Source organism: Zootoca vivipara, chromosome 3, assembly GCF_963506605.1.
Source record: "Zootoca vivipara chromosome 3, rZooViv1.1, whole genome shotgun sequence".
NCBI lineage: Eukaryota > Metazoa > Chordata > Lepidosauria > Squamata > Lacertidae > Zootoca > Zootoca vivipara.
This window is the reverse complement of record NC_083278.1, coordinates 88,321,491-88,343,258: the sequence shown is the minus strand read 5'-3', so window position 1 is coordinate 88,343,258 and position 21,768 is coordinate 88,321,491. Positions and strand designations below refer to the sequence as shown.

Here is a 21,768-nt window from a genome sequence, read left to right as displayed (position 1 = left end):
TTGAGATTAATTTGGCACATGGGAACGGTGTGTGCTATGATTTCAGGGCTCTCTTCCCCCACCCCTTGCTCCTTAGGGCCTTCTTTCAACAATACTACCCCCACCCCAAATATTTCTATTATTTCACATCCCCCCTGCCCCACCCCAGTTTGAATTATTAATTTCATTGGCACTGCTTTTCTCATAGAATCATAGAGTTGGAAGAGACCACAAGGGCCATCCAGTCCAACCCCCTGCCAAGCAGGAAACACCATCAAAGCATTCTTGACATATGGCTGTCAAGCCTCTGCTTAAAGACCTCCAAAGAAGGAGACTCCACCACACTCCTTGGTAGCAAATTGCCGAACAGCTCTTACTGTCAGGAAGTTCTTCCTAATGTTTAGGTGGAATCTTCTTTCTTGTAGTTTGAATCCATTGCTCCGTGTCCGCTTCTCTGGAGCAGCAGAAAACAACCTTTCTCCCTCCTCTATATGACATCCTTTTATATATTTGAACATGGCTATCATATCACCCCTTAACCTTCTCTTCTCCAGGCTAAACATACCCAGCTCCCTAAGCCGTTCCTCATAAGGCATCGTTTCCAGGCCTTTGACCATTTTGGTTGCCCTCCTCTGGACATGTTCCAGCTTGTCCGTATCCTTCTTGAACTGTGGTGCCCAGAACTGGAAACAGTATTCCAGATGAGGTCTGACCAGAGCAGAATACAGTGGTACTATTACTTCCCTTGATCTAGATGCTATACTTCTATTGATGCAGCCCAGAATTGCATTGGCTTTTTTAGCTGCTGCATCACACTGTTGACTCAATAATATCTTTATCTAATATTACATGCTCTGCAATGCAGGAAGTTATTCAATGCAACCGTTTATTTAATTGGGGAAAAGTCCAATCGGCAGGGGAGCCAGCAGTGTTGGTAAGAGCATTGCTCTCATATGCCTTGTCCTTATCCGCATGTAGCATTCAAGGCAGCTCTTTTCTGCCTAGTTCAAGTTCTCATTTATAAAGGAAGTGCATTATAATTGCATTGTTGCAGGACCCCCTTTCCCCTTAATTCCGTTTTCTCCAATCCCCACTTTTTAATTTCCCTTTATTTTCACAGCTCCTTTATATAATACTACTTTATATAATGCTGTTATAGTACTAAATTAATAAACCAGCAAGGAGGCGGAAGGCATTGGATGCTGCAGTCTGTGTGTGTATCCCCCGGGGCAATAGGATACTCTGGGAGTATCTGTGGATGAGGTTGCAAGAGCTCTGCTGACACCCGCCAGCTCTTCCTGCAGCCAGCCCCTCTCCCGCCTTGCAAAGGTAAGCTTGCTTGGGAATAGGTAGATATAAGTGGCAGACTGCCTTATGACCCTACGAACATAGAACAATGTGCGGGTCAAATTACGGGAGTGGACTGGTGTAACTGTAGGCCAAGTGAGTCCATGAAGCATTTGTCATGCGCCAAAGCAGTGCTGATTGCTTCAGCGCGCATTCAGTCTGTAGCTCAAGCAACATTTAATGCACAGTTTTGCCTACAGTGCTTTGATTTCTGACTTAGGCGTTTTTGTACATTAAATGTGGGTTGAGTGCTGCACACGGATTGGGTGTGTTCTTTATTTTTAACATTCTTGAACTATTTCCCAAGGCAGCTTACATAATATATTAGAAGCAACAATAATGTAATAATAAAACCCAGCTTAAAATACACTTGCAAACTCTAAAGCAAGCAAACTACTGACAAGGATGAAACTGTGTATAAAGTTGTGTGCGGTGTAGAGAAAGTAAACAGAGAAAAGTTTCTCTCTCTATTTCATGACACAGAACTTGTAGACATACGGAGATGCAGAATATTGGAAGGTTCAGGATAGATAAAAGAAGGTACTACTTCACATGACACAGAGTTTGCATTTCTTAGTCCAGAAAGTATTGATCTGATGTATAGCGGGTGGCGCTGTGGGTTAAACAACAGAGCCTAGGGCTTGCCGATCAGAAGGTCGGCGGTTCAAATCCCCGCGACGGGGTGAGCTCCCGTTGCTCGGTCCTTGCTCCTGCTGACCTAGCAGTTCGAAAGCACGGCAAAGTGCAAGTAGATAAATAGGTACCGCTTCGGCGGGAAGGTAAACAGCGTTTCCGTGTGCTGCTCTGGTTCGCCAGAAGTGGCTTAGTCATGCTGGCCACATGACCTGGAAGCTGTACGCCGGCTCCCTCGGCCAGTAAAGCGAGATGAGCGAGAGTCGTCCACGACTGGACCTAACGGTCAGGGGTCCCTTTACCTTTATAGAGATCTTTTTTATTCTAATTAATTCAAAAGGGTTATGGAAGCTTCTGAAAGCTTCTCTGTGTGAAAGAAACAAGCAGAAGGTTCATGATGTTTGGGTTATACCTTCAGAGAAGCTCTGTACAGCTGGCTTGAACTGGTTCTCTTATCTCTTCTGTCAAGGTCATGCTGACTATCAAAATAAGGCCAGAAGGAGCCTGGGTTTCACTTTCACTTTCTATCTCTCTTCCTTCTGGTGTGGTGTTCTGTACATAGTATGCTTAGCATTAAGTTGTAGACTTATTATAAGTTATCGTAAGTTTAAGTTAAGTCTGCTGCAACTGGATTTCTTATGGACAGTGCCAATCCTGGATTTGTGACCATTATGCTCATTTGCCTTCAGTAGCAGTAAAGCTCTGCTGGATGAAATATTAATTGCCTCTGGTCTATTTTGGGGGGACTCCTGCAATGTGGTTTAAGTTGTTACTCTGCTACCTATACTTTGGAATGTACTCTGGATCAATACTGAGTAGAATTTCAACGACACAATTGCACTCTGGAAATTGCTCCCACAAGAACTAGCATTGGCCACTAGCTTGGGTGGGTGGGTTTAAAAGAGGATCAGGCAAATTCATGGTTGGTAGGGGGACCCAGGTGGCGCTGTGGTTAAACCACTGAGCCTAGGGCTTGCTGATCAGAAGGTCGGCGGTTCGAATCCCTGTGACGGGGTGAGCTCCCGTTGCTTGGTCCCAGCTCCTGCCAACCTAGCAGTTCGAAAGCACGTCAAAATGCAAGTAGATAAATAGGAACCGCTACAGCGGGAAGGTAAACGGCGTTTCCATGTGCTGCTCTGGTTTGCCAGAAGCGGCTTTGTCATGCTGGCCACATGACCTGGAAGCTATACGCCGGCTCCCTCGGCCAATAATGCGAGATGAGCGCGCAACCCCAGAGTCGGACACGACTGGACCTAACGGTCAGGGGTCCCTTTACCTTTACCTTTACCTTAAGGCTGTCCGTGGCAATTGGCTTTGCTAGCTATGTTCTGCTTCCACCGTTGACTTTGAATACTGGTTGCTCGGAATCCCAAGTAGGGAGAGTGCTGTTGTGCTCGGGTCCTTCTTGTGGACATCCCATAGGCATCTGGTAGGCCACTGTGAGAACAGGATGCAGGACTAGATGCACCTGTCACCTGATCCAATAGGACTCTTTTTATAAAGGTAAGGTCACACACACACACACACAAATACCCTGATAGATTTCTAAGGAGACAATGGGACTATAACTTCTGCCAACTTCTAAGATTGTTTAAGCCACAGGCATTAGATCACTCCCGCCAAGTCACAGTGACTTCACCTGATCTGCAGTCCTGCACACAGTTAGGCTTGTTAAATCCCATTGACATCCTCCTCTGAAATATTGCAGAGCAAGTCAGTTAATGAGAAGTCTTAACATGCCTGTCCGTGGTTCCTTGTTCTATAAATATGTCTGAGCAAAGCCTTTCATTGCAATTCCTGAGGCACTGTGAGGTTTTTGCCTAAGCTTTAAGGCTCCTCTGGCCATAATTTGCTATGCTTTCTCACTCCACATAGATTGCATGGCTTGTCTCTGCATTATTGTGCTGGATTATAACCACACACAACGGAAAACAATTAGAGGTCTCCTCTGAGATTTCTGCTTTTATATCTCCTGTTTTACAATTTTTTTAACCTGTGCGTACAGCATAAATCAAACATGAGAGTAAACTCTGGGTGATCCCTTCTGCCCTGCTGGAGTCAATATTGACAGAAAAGGCTGGTTCAATTAAAAAGGATATTTGAGTCTGGTGCGCCAAAAGCTTTCCAATTTCCAAGAAAATGCCTAGAATTCCATACACAGACGCACAAAGCAGAAAACCCTTAGGATGGGAAGGTAGGCAGGCGTTTTTAACAGGCACATGTGCAAACGATGGGGCTTTCCACTGTGAACTTTATTTTTATCTTTTTAGAATTGAGCAGTTAGATTTGCGGGCAGGTTTGGCATCAGAACATGGCATCTTTGAATAGCTGCCAGAGTCTGCTGGCTCATCCAATCAGTGCAAGGTATCTAGGTCTGAGGAGCCACCCCTTAAATTTCCCACAATGCCCCTGAGTGGTACTGCATCCGGGACATTGTAGAAAATTTAAATGGGGTTTGTCATTTGGTGCTGACTGGAATACCATTGCTGCTATTGGTGCCTGTCACCAACTGTGCCTCCCAGAGGGGTCCAATGATGATGTAGGAGGTCACTTCAAACTTGGAGCTGGCTCTCTTTGTGGAGGTATTAAAGTTAGACAGTGAGAGTTGTTAAATTAGCCACTTGCTCCTTCTCAGAGAGGTTTCCCAGCAATATTTCTCCCTGTACAGCTGCCACTGTCTCCCTCCCCTAACCATAGCATCCCTTTTCCTGGTTGTTTAATGAATTCCAGAGATTAACTAGTTTATTTTGCTGTTTCAAAATGGCTACAGAACAGCCCTAACAAACTTACAAATGCAGACCTCAGTGAGTTTGGGCTTCAGTCCTTCTGTCCTAGTTTCACTTCGCTGTAATATATATAAGGTGATTGCTTGAAATAGTTGAAAACTAAAAAAATTCCTTCAGTAGCACCTTAAAGACCAACTAAGTTTATATTTTGGTATGAGCTTTCGTGTGCATGCACACTTCTTCAGATACACAGTGTGTATGCACACGAAAGCTCATACCAAAATATAAACTTAGTTGGTCTTTAAGGTGCTACTGAAGGAATTTTTTTATTTTGCTTCGACTCAGACCAACATGGCTACCTACCTGTAACTAGTTGAAAACTGTTAGGCAAGGCCATTGTGGCTGAGGGAGGATTTGAACCCTGGTCTCCAAGGTCCCAGTTCAACACTCTAACCAATATGCTACGCTGACGGTTTAGGTGGAAGAGAATCCAGCAAACAAAACAACTAAGATAGTGAATGTCTGGTCTGTATTAAATAGTGATTGCTCTTATACTACCCAGAGGGGCGCAGTCTGTCTTGATGTGTGCCAGTTGCCAATGCCCTAATATAGTTTTGGAATCATAGATGTGACAAGCGCTTGAGTAGAGAGAGGCATAAATTGAGCATAAACAAAGCTAGTGACTTTATTTGGATCTAAACTAATTGATTGTCAGAAGGGAGCAATATATCTTCATGTAACACATCATGAACTTATCATGAATTTATTGTCACAAGAAGCTGTGTTGGCCTTTTAAAAAGTTATGATCAAACTCATGAAAGAAGACAGGTCTATCAACAGCTATATGACTATTAAGCTCCACAGCCAGAGGCTGTATATCACTGATTACTAGATGCTTGGAATAAACTAGGAAGCAGAGCATCTTCTCCATGCTTTGCTCGTGAGCATTTCAGGGGCAACCAGCTGGGTCATCTGGGAGGCAAATTTCTAGACTAGATGGATGTTCACTCTGACTTAGGAAGGAAATTCTTAAACTCAGTCTGTAAAAACTGATTGCAGTCAAATAGCATGTCCTATATTCCTCTCAAATACATTGCTGAAGAAGGCAGAGGGGCAGCTCACCTATTCCTCCCCTATTTCAACCCACTGTTGACTCTTCCTCGGGAGCACCTATACCATTGGTTATTATGAGCTATAAAAAGTAGCCATGGCAAATATTGGATTTATAACCAAGGAGCAACTGGGGCAGTGAGTTGGTGCCAGGCCACTGCACTCCTGTCAGTAGTGTCTCTGTCATTTACTGGGACATTTGGGAGTGGGGCAGGGTAACCACAGGTTTGGGGCCCTGTTGAATGCACTAGCAGAGCCAATCCATGCTTTCCCTACCCTGCATTCCTCCCCCTGCCCTAACCCTTTGCTCTACACATAGCTGTCAAGTTTTCCCTTTTCTCGTGAGGAAGCCTATTCAGCATAAGGGAATGTCCCTTAAAAAAAGGGAGAACTCGACAGCTATGGCTCTACCCCATCTCCCCAACTTTCAAACATTGGTTTGTAATTCCAGGTCTATGGAAAAGTGACTTTAGCCAAGCTTTGTATTAGCATAGCAACATTGGTCTTCCCAGCTCAGGAAAGGCTGGATGTAAGGCCAAATAAAAGATTTCATGCTTTTTGGATTCCCAAGTTGGATTGTAAGCTTTGGAATCCAGAATTAAATACTAAAGCTGGTGTTTATTTCAGATTAAAATGTGGCCTCAGATTTCTGTAGTGACCCTCAAAGCATGAGGTGGTTTACTCAATGACATAACTTTATTGTTGGGGGAATTGTTAGAGGCATTGCCTCTTACATCATCATCATCATCATCACCACCACCACCACCACCACCATCACCATCACCATCATTTATTGTTTTATTTGTACCCTACTCATATGACTGGATTGCCCCAGCCACTTTGGGAAGCTTCCAACAGATATAAAAAAACATAATAAAACATCAAACATAATAAAAAAACCTTCCCTATACAGGACTGCCTTCAGATGTTTTCTAAAAGTTATATGGTTATTAATCTCTCTGACATAAATACAACACTAACTGCCTCTCTCTAGATTTTCCCACCATCTTTTGGCAGCTCCATCTGGGAGCCAGGCTACCTCTAAATGCATGTTATTCCAGATACATGGAAGAGGAAGAAGTTGAGTTTGCACACGGTTTTCCACCTTACTTTAGTTAGGTTTAGTGGAGTATTCCCCCTCTGCCTTCCCAGTCCCAGAGATGAATGTGAGGGGAGCAGAGCAGTGTTAATACAAATAGGGAGCACCATCCCATTGTGGCTTGTAGTTTGGGAAGCACAGTTTTGAAGGTAAAGAGCCAACAAAACATGTCAAAAGAGCTTTCCCCTTTTTTTGTAAAAGAGGAAGCAATTAGTGTTGAAGGCTTTGAGGAAAACCCTTTTTGTGTGATGAAAGGCAAAACATCTGAAAGATCTGTCTACAAAGGTTCCCCTGCCTATTGAATGGGTTGCCACAAGGCTGTGCATATCACTGAGAGAGAAAGGCAAGGAAGTGTCGCTTGTATATTCAGAATGTCATTAAGAGCTCGATTTCCATCTGTGCGGTTAACACGTAATTCACCTTTTACAATAAGGCATTCACATCAAAGAACAAGCAGCAGACACCACTGGATATGGATACAATGGGGTGGCATGAGCCAATTATTTATCTTGGGTCAGGGCGAGAATGACTCTGTGAAGCTCCAGATGAAAAGACATAAATTGTGGTGCGGATAAGGTGTGCATAAGGTGTGCAGGATGTTGGACCCAGAAGGTGTGCATAAGGTGTGTAGGATGTTGGACCCAGAACTGGGCAACCTATCTGTGAATCTTTACATAAATGTTACATCATCATAATTGTCCATCTGTTTAATCGTCTTTCACTTTCCCACAAGATTGTGGCTTGCAACACATTAAATGAACAACAATAAATATCTCAGTTCAAAAACCAAGGCATACAACATGGCATAAAATAGTCCGAATAGGCAAACCAATTTATTTATTTACTTCACATCTCACCTTTTCCTCCAAGGAGCTCAATGTGGACACATACATGGTTCCCCCCCTCCCTGTTTTATCCTCACAACAACCCTGTGAGGAAGGTTAGGATAAGAGACAGTGACTGGCCTAAGGTCACCCAGTGGGGATTTGAACCCAGGTAGTCTCCTGGGTCCTAGTATCTGGTAGACTCTAGCATCTTTCAGCCAAGGCTCATACCTTCTGCTCTGATGAAATGTCATAGAATCATAGAATCATAGAGTTGGAAGAGACCACAAGGGCCATCCAGTCCAACCCCCTGCCAAGCAGGAAACACCATCAAAGCATTCTTGACATATGGCTGTCAAGCCTCTGCTTAAAGACCTCCAAAGAAGGAGACTCCACCACACAGAATACAGTGGTACTATTACTTCCCTTGATCTAGATGCTATACTCCTATTGATGCAGCCCAGAATTGCATTGGCCTTTTTAGCTGCTGCATCACACTGTTGACTCATGTCAAGTTTGTGGTCTACCAAGACTCCTAGATCCTTTTCACATGTACTGCTCTCAAGCCAGGTGTCTCCCATCCTGTATTTGTGCCTTTCATTTTTTTGCCCAAATGTAGTACTTTACATGAATACATGTTGGAGAGCCCCACAAGACCAACAAAATCCTGAGACATAAGAGGTGATCTCCTCTAACTACTTTGAGTGACCTTTCTAGGAATGAGCAAAACTGCTTATGAGTAAGATCATTTCTGATTAATTATGAAACAAAAGATTACCGGAGTACTGATCACAATACTTATTATTTATTACATATCACAGAGTTGTTCACAAGTCATCATATAAAGGACGTAAACTTAACCATTAATAAAAAAAATACTCTTAAAATTCCAAGAAAGCTCATAAATTACAAGAGCAGTAAGATACGGTAATATATACTATAACCTGCTCGGCAAAGCAGGGGACTAAAAAGAAAGAAAGAATTTCCCTTAAAGGCAACTTCAACAGAATCAGAAAGCCTGGGCAAAAAGGTGCATCTTAAGTAACTGGGAAAACTGAAATAGTTATGAAACAGCCTGTTTCATAAAGAAGGTGCCACTGCCAAGAAAGCCCCGACTTAGCTTACTGCCCCTGGGCTTTGCTCAAGAGCAGGATCTCAATCTTAATGTCCGAGCTGCTATTGCTCCAAACTATCAACTTGTTTGTAACTGAGGCAGAAGACATGATGTCCAGGCTGGGTTCCCAACACCTCTTATTATGGAAATGAAGCAGCATGTGCTGTTCACACAGAGCATTCCCTGCTTTCGTATTTTATTATATTGCCTTGAGGTTGGCACTCACATATTCTCTTCTGCTTTGCAGTGACAGTGATAGTGTGATGCAGCAGCTAAAAAAGCCAATGCAATTCTGGGCTGCATCAATAGGAGTATAGCATCTAGATCAAGGGAAGTAATAGTACCACTGTATTCTGCTCTGGTCAGACCTCACCTGGAGTACTGTGTCCAGTTCTGGGCACCACAGTTCAAGAAGGATACTGACAAGCTGGAACATGTCCAGAGAAGGGCAACCAAAATGGTCAAAGGCCTGGAAACGATGCCGTATGAGGAACGGCTTAGGGAGCTGGGTATGTTTAGCCTGGAGAAGAGAAGGTTAAGGGGTGATATGATAGCCATGTTCAAATATATAAAAGGATGTCATATGGAGGAGGGAGAAAGATTGTTTTCTGCTGCTCCAGAGAAGCGGACACGGAGCAATGGATTCAAACTACAAGAAAGAAGATTCCACCTCAACATTAGGAAGAACTTCCTGACAGTAAGAGCTGTTCAGCAGTGGAATTCGCTACCAAGGAGTGTGGTGGATTCTCCTTCTTTGGAGATCTTTAAGCAGAAGCTTGACAGACATATGTCAAGAATGCTTTGGTGGTGTTTCCTGCTTGGCAGGGGGTTGGACTGGATGGCCCTTGTGGTCTCTTCTAACTCTATGATTCTATGATTCTATGATGTGGAAACTAGGGGTGGAGTGCCTTCAACACATAGGTGACACTGAGCTTTTTCTCTCCTTTCCATCCAGCCCAAGCCCTGCACTGAGGCTGAGCAAAGAAGCTATGGTGGGCTTGGCAAGGATGCACATCTTGGTTGGCTTATAGGACAAACAGAGTGTCCTATAAGTGACACAGTTTCATCCTGGGTTTCAGGTGCTGATGGACTTCTCACCAGCGGCTCTTCATCTTCTTTAGAAGAATGGCATAATCTTTCACAATGCAATCCTGTGTCTCATCAAACCCAGTTTAATTTCATTGGACCTATGTTCACTTAGTATTGCTTTAATGAAGAATGAATGGCACAAATTTCAGGGCTGCACAGATGGGTTTTAGTTGTCACTTAGCACCTCCCTACTGGGAAGGAAATCTATTGAATGCCACGCTCTTAATGATCCCATAACCTGAGCAATATTTTTGTCTCTTCCTTCCTTCAGATGCACTACTTTGCACTATCGCACAGATCTGCCACCAACCAGCATCATCATCACTTTCCATAATGAGGCCAGGTCCACGCTACTAAGAACCATAAGAAGGTAAGACGGAGTCATATGGCAGTGAAGTTGACAGTCAAATGGCTTCCAAGATGCCAAGTGCATTATTAACTAGTGCTGCGCCAAAATTGTCTCCCATATCTTCTTCCTTTTTTACCATTCCCCACTAATTGCAATTAAATATTAGCAAAGGGGAGAGAATTTTTTTTTTTTGCCTACTTTCATATTGGGATGCTTGCAGGTCTCCTTTCTTTTGTTCTGGGAACTATTTCACCAATGCTGTGCGCTCATCTTTCCAGTAGCCCCCAGATTCCTACACTCCAATTAAAACCTGGGGGAAGAGAACATTATATAGCACCTTCTGTGGGACGTTATCAGATCAGAAAACATGGGGAGGAAGGAGCAGCTACTTGCTCTCTAAATCAGGCATCCCCAAACTTCGGCCCTCCAGATGTTTTGGACTACAATCCCCATCTTCCCCGACAGCTGGTCCTGTTAGCTAGGGATCATGGGAGTTGTAGGCCAAAACATCTGGAGGGCCGCAGTTTGGCGATGCCTGCTCTAAATGAACCGTAATCCCCAGACTCCCAGATTTCATTTTTAAGAACAGGTTTCTAGCATGTGTAGAACCTGGGATAAAGGGCAAAATGTGCCAGCAATATTTTTCTAGCTTGGCCTGCTTTCAGTATTTTACTTTGCATCCCACCCACCCACCCACCCCCCAAAAAAAATCCTGTGGGAGCCCATACACATGACACTAGGCCACCTTGCAATCATAAGGTAAGCTCAAAGTTCTGTAAATTCACACACATATATAGTGATCTTAAGAATGGAGAGAAAGATTGTCTCTTTTTCAGAGGAAGAAAACTTTCAAGGAACTAGAGAGAAGATGTTGTCATAGTGTTATTTATAACAGTCATTGATTTTTGTGAAAGGCTTGAAATTATATCAGGAAAAATCACTGCAACTGATTCTCACCAACCAAAGGCATAAGATGAGATTGTCAGAAATTGGCCGCTTTATGCATACCATACAGCAAAGAGACAGGATGGCTGCCCTCTCTTCTTTAGCCCATTTTTGTTGACCTTGCGTGTATAGACGCTGACCTGCACAGCGTTTGGCCTATATTGCTGTCCACTTTTGTCTTGTGTTATTTGTGAGGACTGGGAACTGGTGCAGTTAAGATTGTTAGCTGTGGAGTTTTCCTGGTTCAAGTTTTAACTCAGCCTCAAACCTTAGGCAAACCCCTAAACCTCAACCCCATATCTGCCATTTGAATACCTGCCGGCCTTAAAAGAGTGCTGTGAAAATGTGCCCATGGTGTGTGTGTGTGTGTGTGTGTGTTTGGTGTGCAATTGGATACAAAATGGTTTAGCTGGCAAAATAATGTGTAGCTGGAAATATGAGATGGTGATGTAATTAGGCACGTAAGGTGCATGCGTAAAATAAGCGTGTAAATGACAGGAACAGCATGTGCACATATTATGTAAGGGGAAAAATGTGCTCCTTTTCTGCAGCTAAAACAAACAAACCGTCCAAACCGTGTTAAAACACTTTCTTATTTTGGGCCAGAACCTCCTCGTCTGTACCTTCAGCTTTGGGCAGATAATACTTCACTGCAAGCTTGCAAAGACCATTCTTCATGCAAGATTGGATCCGCCATCCACCTCTGAACTGTGTTTTAAAATAGGGGTAAATATAGGGTTTTAAAAATTCTTTAAAAACTCTTAGCTTTGCCCTCTCCAATTGCTTCAAGGACAGCTCCAATGTGAGGTGGATGGTCCCTTGGGTAGAACAGAGCAAATTGGCCCAATCCAGGGGTCCATTGTGGGGTCCATGCACAGCCCTAAGAAATGCTACGTACTGCCAGATTTAAGACTGTATTATGAGGTGGCCTGTCTTACCTGGTTAAGGGAGTGGTGCGCACTCAAAAACCCAGAATTGTTAGATCTGGAAGGGTACAACAACAGGTATGGTTGGCATACCTACCTGGGTTATTGGAAGGTTGGAGCCCATAGAAACTTTCTGGACCATATCATCAGGAAATCCTGGGAAAAATATAAAAACCTTCTCGAACCAAAAGTGCCTTGGTGGATCTCACCAATTGAAGCACTTGCAGTGAAGAGGAAGAATACAAATGGAAATTGGCCTGTTTATCAATCATTATTAAAAGAAGAAGAAAACCAGCTAAGAGTTAAAAAATTTCGAAGAAATAAGAGACCAGGTGTCGGATTGGTTTCAATACTATCAATTATTTGAAATTCTTAAAAACGATAAAAAGAAAGGATTTGCAATGGAGACTTCCAGATTTGAATCTGACTTAGTAAACTCTAAGACCAAAGCTCTTTCTAAAACATACCGGCTCCTCCCTTGACTGGGAAGGGATAAAATGGGCCCAAGACATTGGCCATAATATAGAGATGAGTCAATCAGAACATCTATGGAATGTCAATTGGAAATTTACAGCATGTGCTACGTTAAAGGAGAACTTCCAAAAGATGCTATACCAATGGTATTTAACCCCAAGGAAACTCTCCAAAATGTATAAAAGTATTTCTAATATATGCTGGAGATGTGGAGAATCAGATGGAACTCTTTTCCATATGTGGTGGGTATGTAAAAAAGGTTAAAACCTTTTGGAATGATATATATAGAGAGTTTAAAACAATGTTAAATGTAACTTTCTTGAAAAAAACAGAATAATTTTATTAGGTATCACAGGTCCAGATGTCATTAAGAAAATAAGAAAAGTATTTTTGTATACCACCACTGCTGCAAGGATACTCATAGCAAAGTATTGGAAGAGTGATAATGTTCCCACCAGATCAGAATGGTTATCAAAACTGGTAGAATATACTCAATTAGACAGTCTCTCAGAAAGGATTAAGGATAAGGAGTTCATTTCAAACTGGGAACCTCTAAGAAAGTATTTAAAGAACAATTGTTGCAATTTGAATACGGTAGTAGCCTTTGAGTAATCTCTGTGAATAATCTAAATTAAAAGGGAAAAATAAGAATATATAGGTATGAATATTATATTTTATTAGTAAGATAAAGATAAGTTGAGGCAATAGGTTTATTAGAATGGGAAAGATTGGGAAAGGATGGGAAGTCAAATGAATGTGCCAGAGGAAGACTTATATTCTTTTGTAGGATTTGTGTTTTTGGAAAAAATTGATCTATGTAAAATAAGGAAGATTTGTTTTTAATGTATGGATTCGTGTACAGTATGGACAATAAAGCATAAAAAATTTAAAAAGGGGAAAAAAGAAAAAGAAATTCTAAGTACTAAATATTAATATTAATAAGTAATATATATTAATATTAATAATATTCCATGTGTGTGTGTGTGTGTGTGTGTGTGCGCGCGCGTGCACACACGCAACATGTGCAACTACACCAGTGTAAGAGGCCCTTCCTCCTTCTAGTCTGGTCCATCACTGGAAGGGGGAGACCAATTGTCAAGGCTTCGGGATTTTTTTTCCTCCCTTGGTGGCAGCAAGAAGCAGAGAGAACAAGGTAGAGTCCTTTTTAATGAGTTTATTAATTCATAACAGCAAGGCACAAAAGAATGCAGTATGCCCCGATAAATGCGTTGCTCCAACTGAGCTCCTCCTACCTCCTTCCTAGCAACAGCACTTCCCCTTACGGTGGCCTCTCGTGGCCAATTGTCTTTGAGTCCTTTGTTCCTGCACTCTTTAACGAGCGCCGAGTTCTGGGAGAAGGGGGCTCAGATACACTCTCCAGTGACAACGTGTCTGTTGCTCCCCTTCCCCTTCTTCGAACACTTCCCAACTCTTCTGTTCGTCTACCTCTGAGCTGTGACTTCCCTCAAACTCCTCAAAGCCCTGCTGTTAATCAATGCTGCATTCTTCTTGTCCTGCAGCGTCAGGAATCTCCACCATTCCTCCTCCATCTCGCCCCCTTGAGTCCAACCCCTAACCTCAATGCAGTTGATCTCTGACCTCACACGTGGTTGTTTCTTGCACTCCCCAGTAGTTCATGCTGTGGGTGCATGTGAAGAATATCTTGTCACGCTAGGTGCTTCTGCGGCAAGGTAGATGATGGACCTAGCTTTATTGACGTTGTCCATTTTTATTTTACAATGATTTTCCTGCATGTGAGGAACGGTGCTTAGACTCACGTGGATTTCCGACTCTTTCAATATTTTTGAATGCCTGCTGGGGACTTCAATGGGCACAACCTCCCTGTTCTTGAATGCTGATGGGGTTCTTTTTCTGAGGATGTGATTCATTTTGATGTTGTTTAGCTCCCTTTCCCGCCTTTTTTTCCATATTGGCAAGTCCTCTGTGAACAGATCGTGCAATTACCAAGCTCATTCATTATTCAAAACAACCCCACCACTTTCTGGAGCAATTAATTGCAGGGATGCAGATTGTTCACAAATGATTCATTTCAAATACTTCAAATATGAAAATTGCACACTCTTTCCCACTGGGCGATGTGGGAGGTGATGGTAGTAAGAGATATCCAGGATTTAAACTTATGTGAAATTATTTTCTGTGCCTTGACTCTATCTTTGCTTATCATCACTGACTAGAGTCTGGCAATATAAGGAACAGCCAGCCTGTGGAGAATTTTCAGATTTGCAGAGCTTGGGTCTAATTTTATTTTCCAAGGGAAGCCATCATCCCCAGAAATGCTTGAATATGCCCATTTCAGTGGGTCAGAATTTTTTTGAAAATGTTAACATGCTGCCACAATGGGATAGACCAGTTTTGCCGTCTGGCTCACCTGCTATTTTGTCAACGAGAGTAAACACTTTTTCACACTTGGTGGAAAGCCATGTACAGATTATGGAGGGAATCATTGTCCCATCCATGAGAAATGTGTTTCTGCATGGTGTTTAACTTTTGACCAGTTCCATCATGTAAAAACAACTGCACCATTTTATCCCTTTTTGTAGTTGTATTTGTTTATTTAATGGATTTAAATGCTGCCATTCAACGCTCGGGTTGCGAACGTGATCCATGTGGGAGGCACGTTCACAACCTGCAGCGCTGCATCTGTGCACGCACGGGTCGCGATCCAGTGTTTTTGTGCATGCGCGAGCGCCGAAACCTGGAAGTAACCCGTTCCAGGACTTCCGGGTTCAGCGCGGTGCGCAACGCGAAAATGCGCAACCTGAAGCAGCCGTAACCTGAGGTATGACTGTATACTGTTTTCCCTTGCATATATAAAAATTGGTTGGGACCTGATGGGAGTTGTCATCCAAATCATCTGGTGGTCACCAGGTTGGGAATGCAGACCTAGACTCTAGGCTCTGTGTTCATCTTCCACATTGTTCTTGAGCAAGTCAACCAGATATCGCCTTCCCCTCGTTTCCTGCTCAGTTTCTAATAAGCAGAGAGTAATTGAGTAATGCTTGTTAATATCACAGCAGTCGGGGGGTGTTCAGTTCCATCATTTAGATGTAGCACTTGAAGACCCTAAAGAAACAGAGTTGTACTAATCAGATGAGTTTCATTTCTGCCAGCACATAGCATATCCTCCAAGATGTTATGGATGCTATCATTGGAGATTTGTAGGATCTAATTAAGCCAAGCATTTCCTGAGTCTGGGTGATGGTGGAGAACAAGATCAGGCAGAGTGCAGGACAAAATGGTCTATGAAGATGTAAGAAGCAACTCAAGATGAGAATCTGAGCTGGGTTCAAAGATGTGTGAGTGAGAGAGAGCAAAGAGATTTGAAGCAATCCTTTTCATATACTCACAGGCAGTGCCTTTTTTTTCTAAAAAAAGATAATGTTTAGGGCTACTCTCATTTACCTACTCATATTGAAATACTGCCCCCAATTAGACCAAACTTAGATTCACAAAATGTTTAGGGGTATGAGTACCCCAGAGTCCCCCCAGAAAAAAGCACTGTGTCACGGGTGATATGAATTCACCGGGGGTCTACCTAGAGCCGGCCCTGGCTAAGTCATACTCACAGTAAAATTCATGAACTTTATTTACTTAATTCTGTTGATTTCCATGAGTCTTCTCTAAGTATAGCTAACATCACTTAAGAATACTGTAGGTTTGTCACAAGTGTACAAATTGTTTTTTCTATAAATTTTGTATGTATAAGTACCTTTCCCCTCCTTTTTCCCAGCTTGATGATAGGAAGGGTATTTTTCTCCTCATTGGCTTTCAACCAATAAAGAGCATTTAGAAGTCTAGGAAGTCTTAAAGGGGGGGGAAAGTGACAAGATAACGGGGAATTTGAAATATGTGCATCTCTAATGCAATCACAATTACATGTTCTCTTTCTATAGCAATGCAAATTTCTAAAGCACTAGTCACAAATTTGAAGGGGTTCTTTGCAGAACTCATGTTACTTCATCTCTTGTCATGCAATATCAATTCCACTTGTTGCCAATGAGGTGCATAAAAATAGCACTGACCAAAACATTCCCCAGTTGCTTGGCTGGAAATGTCAAATTATTGCCTGAAGCAGGATGCTCTTCATGTTAGGGATAGCTGAAGCCAGAAGTGGGAACAGATGGATCCATTCTCCATTACCCCTAAGTGTTGAATGTTCCCTGGATTGTGATGGGCTTTTGGGTTGAGGCAGTAGGTTTGAAGGCTCCCTGAGTTATGACAAGTTCTTGGGTTCCAGGGTAACTCTGCCATCCCAGCAGCCAGCTGACTTCTTCAGCTCTGGACCTACAAGGGCTATAACAACTCAGGCCTCAACTATCTGAGAGACTGCCTCCTTCCCTACAGACCCTCCTGGATGTTCAGATCATCAGAAGGTGCTCTTTTGGTGGTTCAATCTCCCTTAGAAGTTCAGGGCCTGGCTGAAGGCATTCTCTGTGGGGACTCTAAGTCATGGAATTCCATCCCCACAGAGGCGAGACTCACTTATTCACAATACATATTTCAGTGAATGCTGAAGATGCACCTCTGGCCCTTGACATCTATTCCTGTGACTGTAGTATGTTAGAACTTTTCTATTTTTAATTCTGCCTAGACGCTTGCTGGTGAAGGGCAGTGATTACAAATTTGATGGTGGTGGTGGTGGTGGTGATGATGTAAAAACTTCCAGGTCAAAACTGTCCCCAGCTCTGTGTGGCCTGTGGTTTGTACCTCAAGCTCTGGCTCCAGAAAGTCATGTCTCTCACTATTTGATGAGGCTGGCTATGGCCTGGCATCCAAAACTTTGCTAGGCTTTAACCAGGCATCCCTCCGGATGTTTTGGCCTACAACTCCCATGATCCCTAGCTAACAGGACCAGTGGTCAGGGATGATGGGAATTGTAGTCCAAAACATCTGGGGGGCCAAAGGTTGGGGATGGCTGCTTTAGCAGGTTGAGACATGGGTTTTTTTTGTTCTGAGGAACTACCTTTGAGGATGGCCTATAAGTGTTAATATACCCTTCCAATGCACTCGGCAATTAAAATTTCCTGAAATGGTTTTGAATGGGATTCAATATAGAGGATGGGTTTGAAATCTGATGGTTTTAGATCAGGGGTAAGCAATCTTTTTTTTTCCCTGTTGAGGCTGTATTCCCTCATCTGTAATCTGTTGTGGGGGATACATGCCCCCAGTGGAGGGAGCCAGAACCAATGACAGGCAGATCCAGATACAAAATTCTGGAAAGAAGTCTGCCCTTTAGCAATGTCTGCTATAGATACCTCAAATCAGAATGGCCAGATTTATGCCGTTTTACTCAGAAAGAATCTGACTGGGTTGGGTGGCCTTACTAGGAATTAAATAAGTATGCCCAGTATTATTTTTAGTGCAACATACCAGTACAGTTATCTGAAAAGCAAGTGAAAATAATTTCTTTCCGACTTTAGTGTCTCACACACAGACACACACACACACACACGGCAGAAGCCAACCATAGCTTACAACTGGAGAAAATTTCGCCACCAAGCCATACCAACCAGGAAAAAGTTAGAACTCCAAGAAAAACAAGAAAGAAATGAACAGAATGGAAGGAAGTTTGATGCCACTGAAGAATGAAGCAGGTGGATTCAAGTAAATAATTAGCCAAGGTGCCTGTGTTTTACTGCCACTCAAGCAAAAGGATGTCCATTAACCCCCAATATTAACCTTAGATACTGCAGGACTGCACACTTTTCCATTAAGTGCTTACTGTCACCTGTATGGATGTATCATCTCTGTCGGGAGCAGGTGGTGGAACACCACCTTAGAGCTGGTCTCCTGGTACTGGTACCACTGCTGCTTCCTGGGTAGAGATGGGGCCAAGAGTGTGACAGCACAGGTACAGTGAACCTGCTACAGCTGCTCAGCTGCCCCATCACCCACTCCTGATCATCATTAAAAGCCTCTTTATCTAAATGATCATTGTTATTTGGTTTCAGCCAAGATTGGCGCCCGAAGTGGCTTAGAGCAATTAAAATACATCCTAATGATTGCATCAAGGATAAAACAGCAAAATACATTCTGATTTGGCTTCAAAGCAGTCAATTGCAGGTGCCATAAGTTAAAAACAACAACAAGGTGCACAGGAAACCAAAACGAGGACTCATGCAGCACTTGGAGCTGATCAACTATTTCAAAAGTTTTCTCCCAAAAAGTTAAGAGTTTCAAAAGCAATAGCAAGTGTTTCTTATATATAAACAGTACCAGGAAATTCAAAATCAGCAAAGATTCCAGTTCCGAAGCAGTTTCTTTGCTTTTGTTTAGTCTCTCCTCTCCTCACTCCCTGCCTTTAACTTTCCAAAATAAATACTGAACTCAGATGCAACTGCCTTCTGTGCATTGTTTTTTGCTGAGTCTACGTATGTTATAAACAGAAACCATTTTTCTAGTGAGCCATCCGCAACGAAAAGCTTTCGTGCCCCTTTAATGTGGGTTGAAATCTTGACCACAGCTAAAAGTTCCCATGTTTTATCAAGCCAAGCAATAACCAGTGGCAGGTGCTCACTTTTCTATTTAGCCACCGCTTGCAAATGCACACACCGATGCATCCTAGTTACACTTGTACAACTTGCACACCTAGAGTGGAGAGGCTCTCTAGACGTGCCAGAGGCTGTAAGAAAGCTTTCTCTGTTTCTTGCAGGAAGGAGCTTTGTATTTGGTGCTTTGTAGATTCAAGACACACATGGGAATTAAATGCTACTTTTAGAAAGCCTGCGGTGAAAATTAGGCATCTCCTCAGTCCCCCGTAGGAAAGCTTAGCCAAGAGTGAACTAGCAAATGAAAAAATGGCCATGTGCCCAGACCTCTCCATGGCTCATCCAGAGGAACTCGGAGGTTGTCCTTGAAAACATAATCTCCATGCAAACCAAGAGAGCTTCGCAGCTAATTGTCCTTCATAATTGGGAGCCATGAGATTGTTAATGAAAAAGCTCTCCCCGCATAAGAGCAGATCCCTGCAAAACCATAGCTAATCTTTTTGCGCTACAGAAAAGCAGAGTCTCATAGATCTCTATGATCCCTAATTCTCTATGCTAAACATATTATTATTATTATTATTATTATTATTATTATTATTATTAGTTTCTTTGCCACCCTTCATCTGAGGATCACAGGGCCGTTTATAATGCAAAAACATAAAAATACATCACACACACACACACACACACACACACACACACCAGTTTAAAAGGCCATAGATGGTTTAATTCGTCAAAGACAAATTAAGCAAAAGAGGTATTCTGATAGTTGAAGGGAAACACAAAAATACATATAACAACAAACAAAAGCAACATTCCCTTACAGCCACAGATGGTTTAGTTAGCTGAAGACCTGGCTTATTAAAAATGTTGTCACCTTGCGCCTAAAGATATCTCCCTGGGGAGAGCATTCCACAAGCATGGAGCCATTGCAGAAAAGGCCCCATTATTGTGCTGCTGCCTTCCAGACCTGTAGCGGAGGAGACACACGAAGAAGGGCCTCAGATGATAATCACAGGGTCCGGGTTGTTTCATATATCTCCTTCCCTATAGATCACGTGGAATAGGGTCTGTTCTCCAGATCTGAACACATGGGGTAAACATATCAATTGCCATCCTGACTTAGACTGTTGAATATTGGCTACTGTGATGGATAGCATCATAGCCTGGCACTGGATGCTTTTTTAAGAGAGTCACAACACCACAAGCTGGACTGAGGTTAACCATTTCCATATGGGAAAGCACTGCCAGCCATTCAGAGGAAGACATAGAAAGTAAGAAGAACCACCCCAAGACCTCCGGGTATAGGGCGGTATATAAATACACACACAAAATTTTTTTAGAGAGCCCTGCTGGATCAGACAATACCCTGTTCAATAGTCCAATACCTGTTCTTACTATGACCAAGGAGATGCTTATGAGAAGCTTGCAAACAGGAATTGGGAGCAGCAGCACTTTCCCCACTTGTAATTCCCATCAACTGGTATTCAGAGGCAAACTGCCTCTGAAAGTAGAGGTGGAACATCGCCATTCTGCCTTGTAGCCATTGATAACCACGTCCTCTACAAATTTGTCTAATTGTTTTTTTAAACCATCCAAGCTGGTGGACTCTGCTATTCAGGAGAACAGTAGGGACTGTCTGATAAAATATTCCACCCATATGGTTCCACAGTGATGAACTCTCTCACGAGATGCTCACTAGCCTAATCACTTAGCTTTCAAATAAGAAGTATAGTCATATTTATGAGTTTCAGAAGCCTTCCTTTAAATAGCCTCAGCTGTTAAATTTGTGTTTTAAGTGGCTCTAATGTGTTGATCTTGATATTATGATAAATGTGTTGTTTCCGGTTTGTATGGATAATTGTTTCGTTAGTGATATGCTTCATTTTCTTGTTTTAACATCAAAACATACTCAAAGTTATACAGTGGTACCTCGCTAGATGAATGCCTCACAAGACGAAAAACTCGCAAAACGAAAGCATTTTGCAATTTCAATGGAGACTCGCAAGACAAAGTTTCCTTCCAATGGAGACTCACAAGACGATTTTTTTGTCCCATAGGGTGCCTCACAAGACAAAAATTTTCCGTCTTGCGAGACACCCTATGGGAAACCACACTTCAATGCGTTCCTATGGGAGCCGCTTCGCAAAACGAATGTTTCGCTATACAAAGCGACTCACAGAACAAATTAAATTCGTCTTGTGAGGCACCAATGTATATAAAAACAGCTCAAGTCAGGGGTGGAGCTCCATGCTCTGCCACCAGGGGCGGGGGCGGGGCGCACTGCGCGCAGGGGCGTGTGTGCGTTTTGGGGGCGGGGTGGGCAGCTGCTATGGCGCCCCTGGGATCGCGCTGCCCAGGGCACCCCGCCCCCACCGCCCCTATCTTCCTATGCCCCTGGCTCAAGTATCACAGCCTGCAATCCTAAATACAGTTGTACCTCGGCTCCCCAATGTCTTGGGAGTCTAACGTTTCGGCTCCCAAACGATTGAAAACCAGAAGTGATTGTTCCAGTTTTTGAACGTTCTTTTGGAAGCCAAACATCCGACAGGGCTTTCAAGGCTTTCGATTGACTGCAGGAGCTTCCTGCAGCCAATCAGAAGCCACACTTTGGAAGTCGCACATTTCAGAAGTCGAACGGACT

At 43.0% G+C, this 21,768-nt stretch overlaps 1 protein-coding gene across 4 annotated transcripts in view; it reads left to right on the top strand.

The window, feature by feature from the left end:
• The window catches only part of GALNT14 (polypeptide N-acetylgalactosaminyltransferase 14), a 233,723-nt gene that overhangs the window by 142,444 nt on the left and 69,511 nt on the right, over positions 1 to 21,768 (top strand). For all 4 annotated transcript variants that reach the window (XM_035111477.2, XM_060272962.1, XM_035111479.2 and 1 more), the window contains one exon: positions 10,193 to 10,291. In XM_035111477.2, coding sequence (XP_034967368.1) covers positions 10,193 to 10,291 — 99 coding nt within the window. The remainder of the gene's footprint in view (positions 1 to 10,192; positions 10,292 to 21,768) is intronic.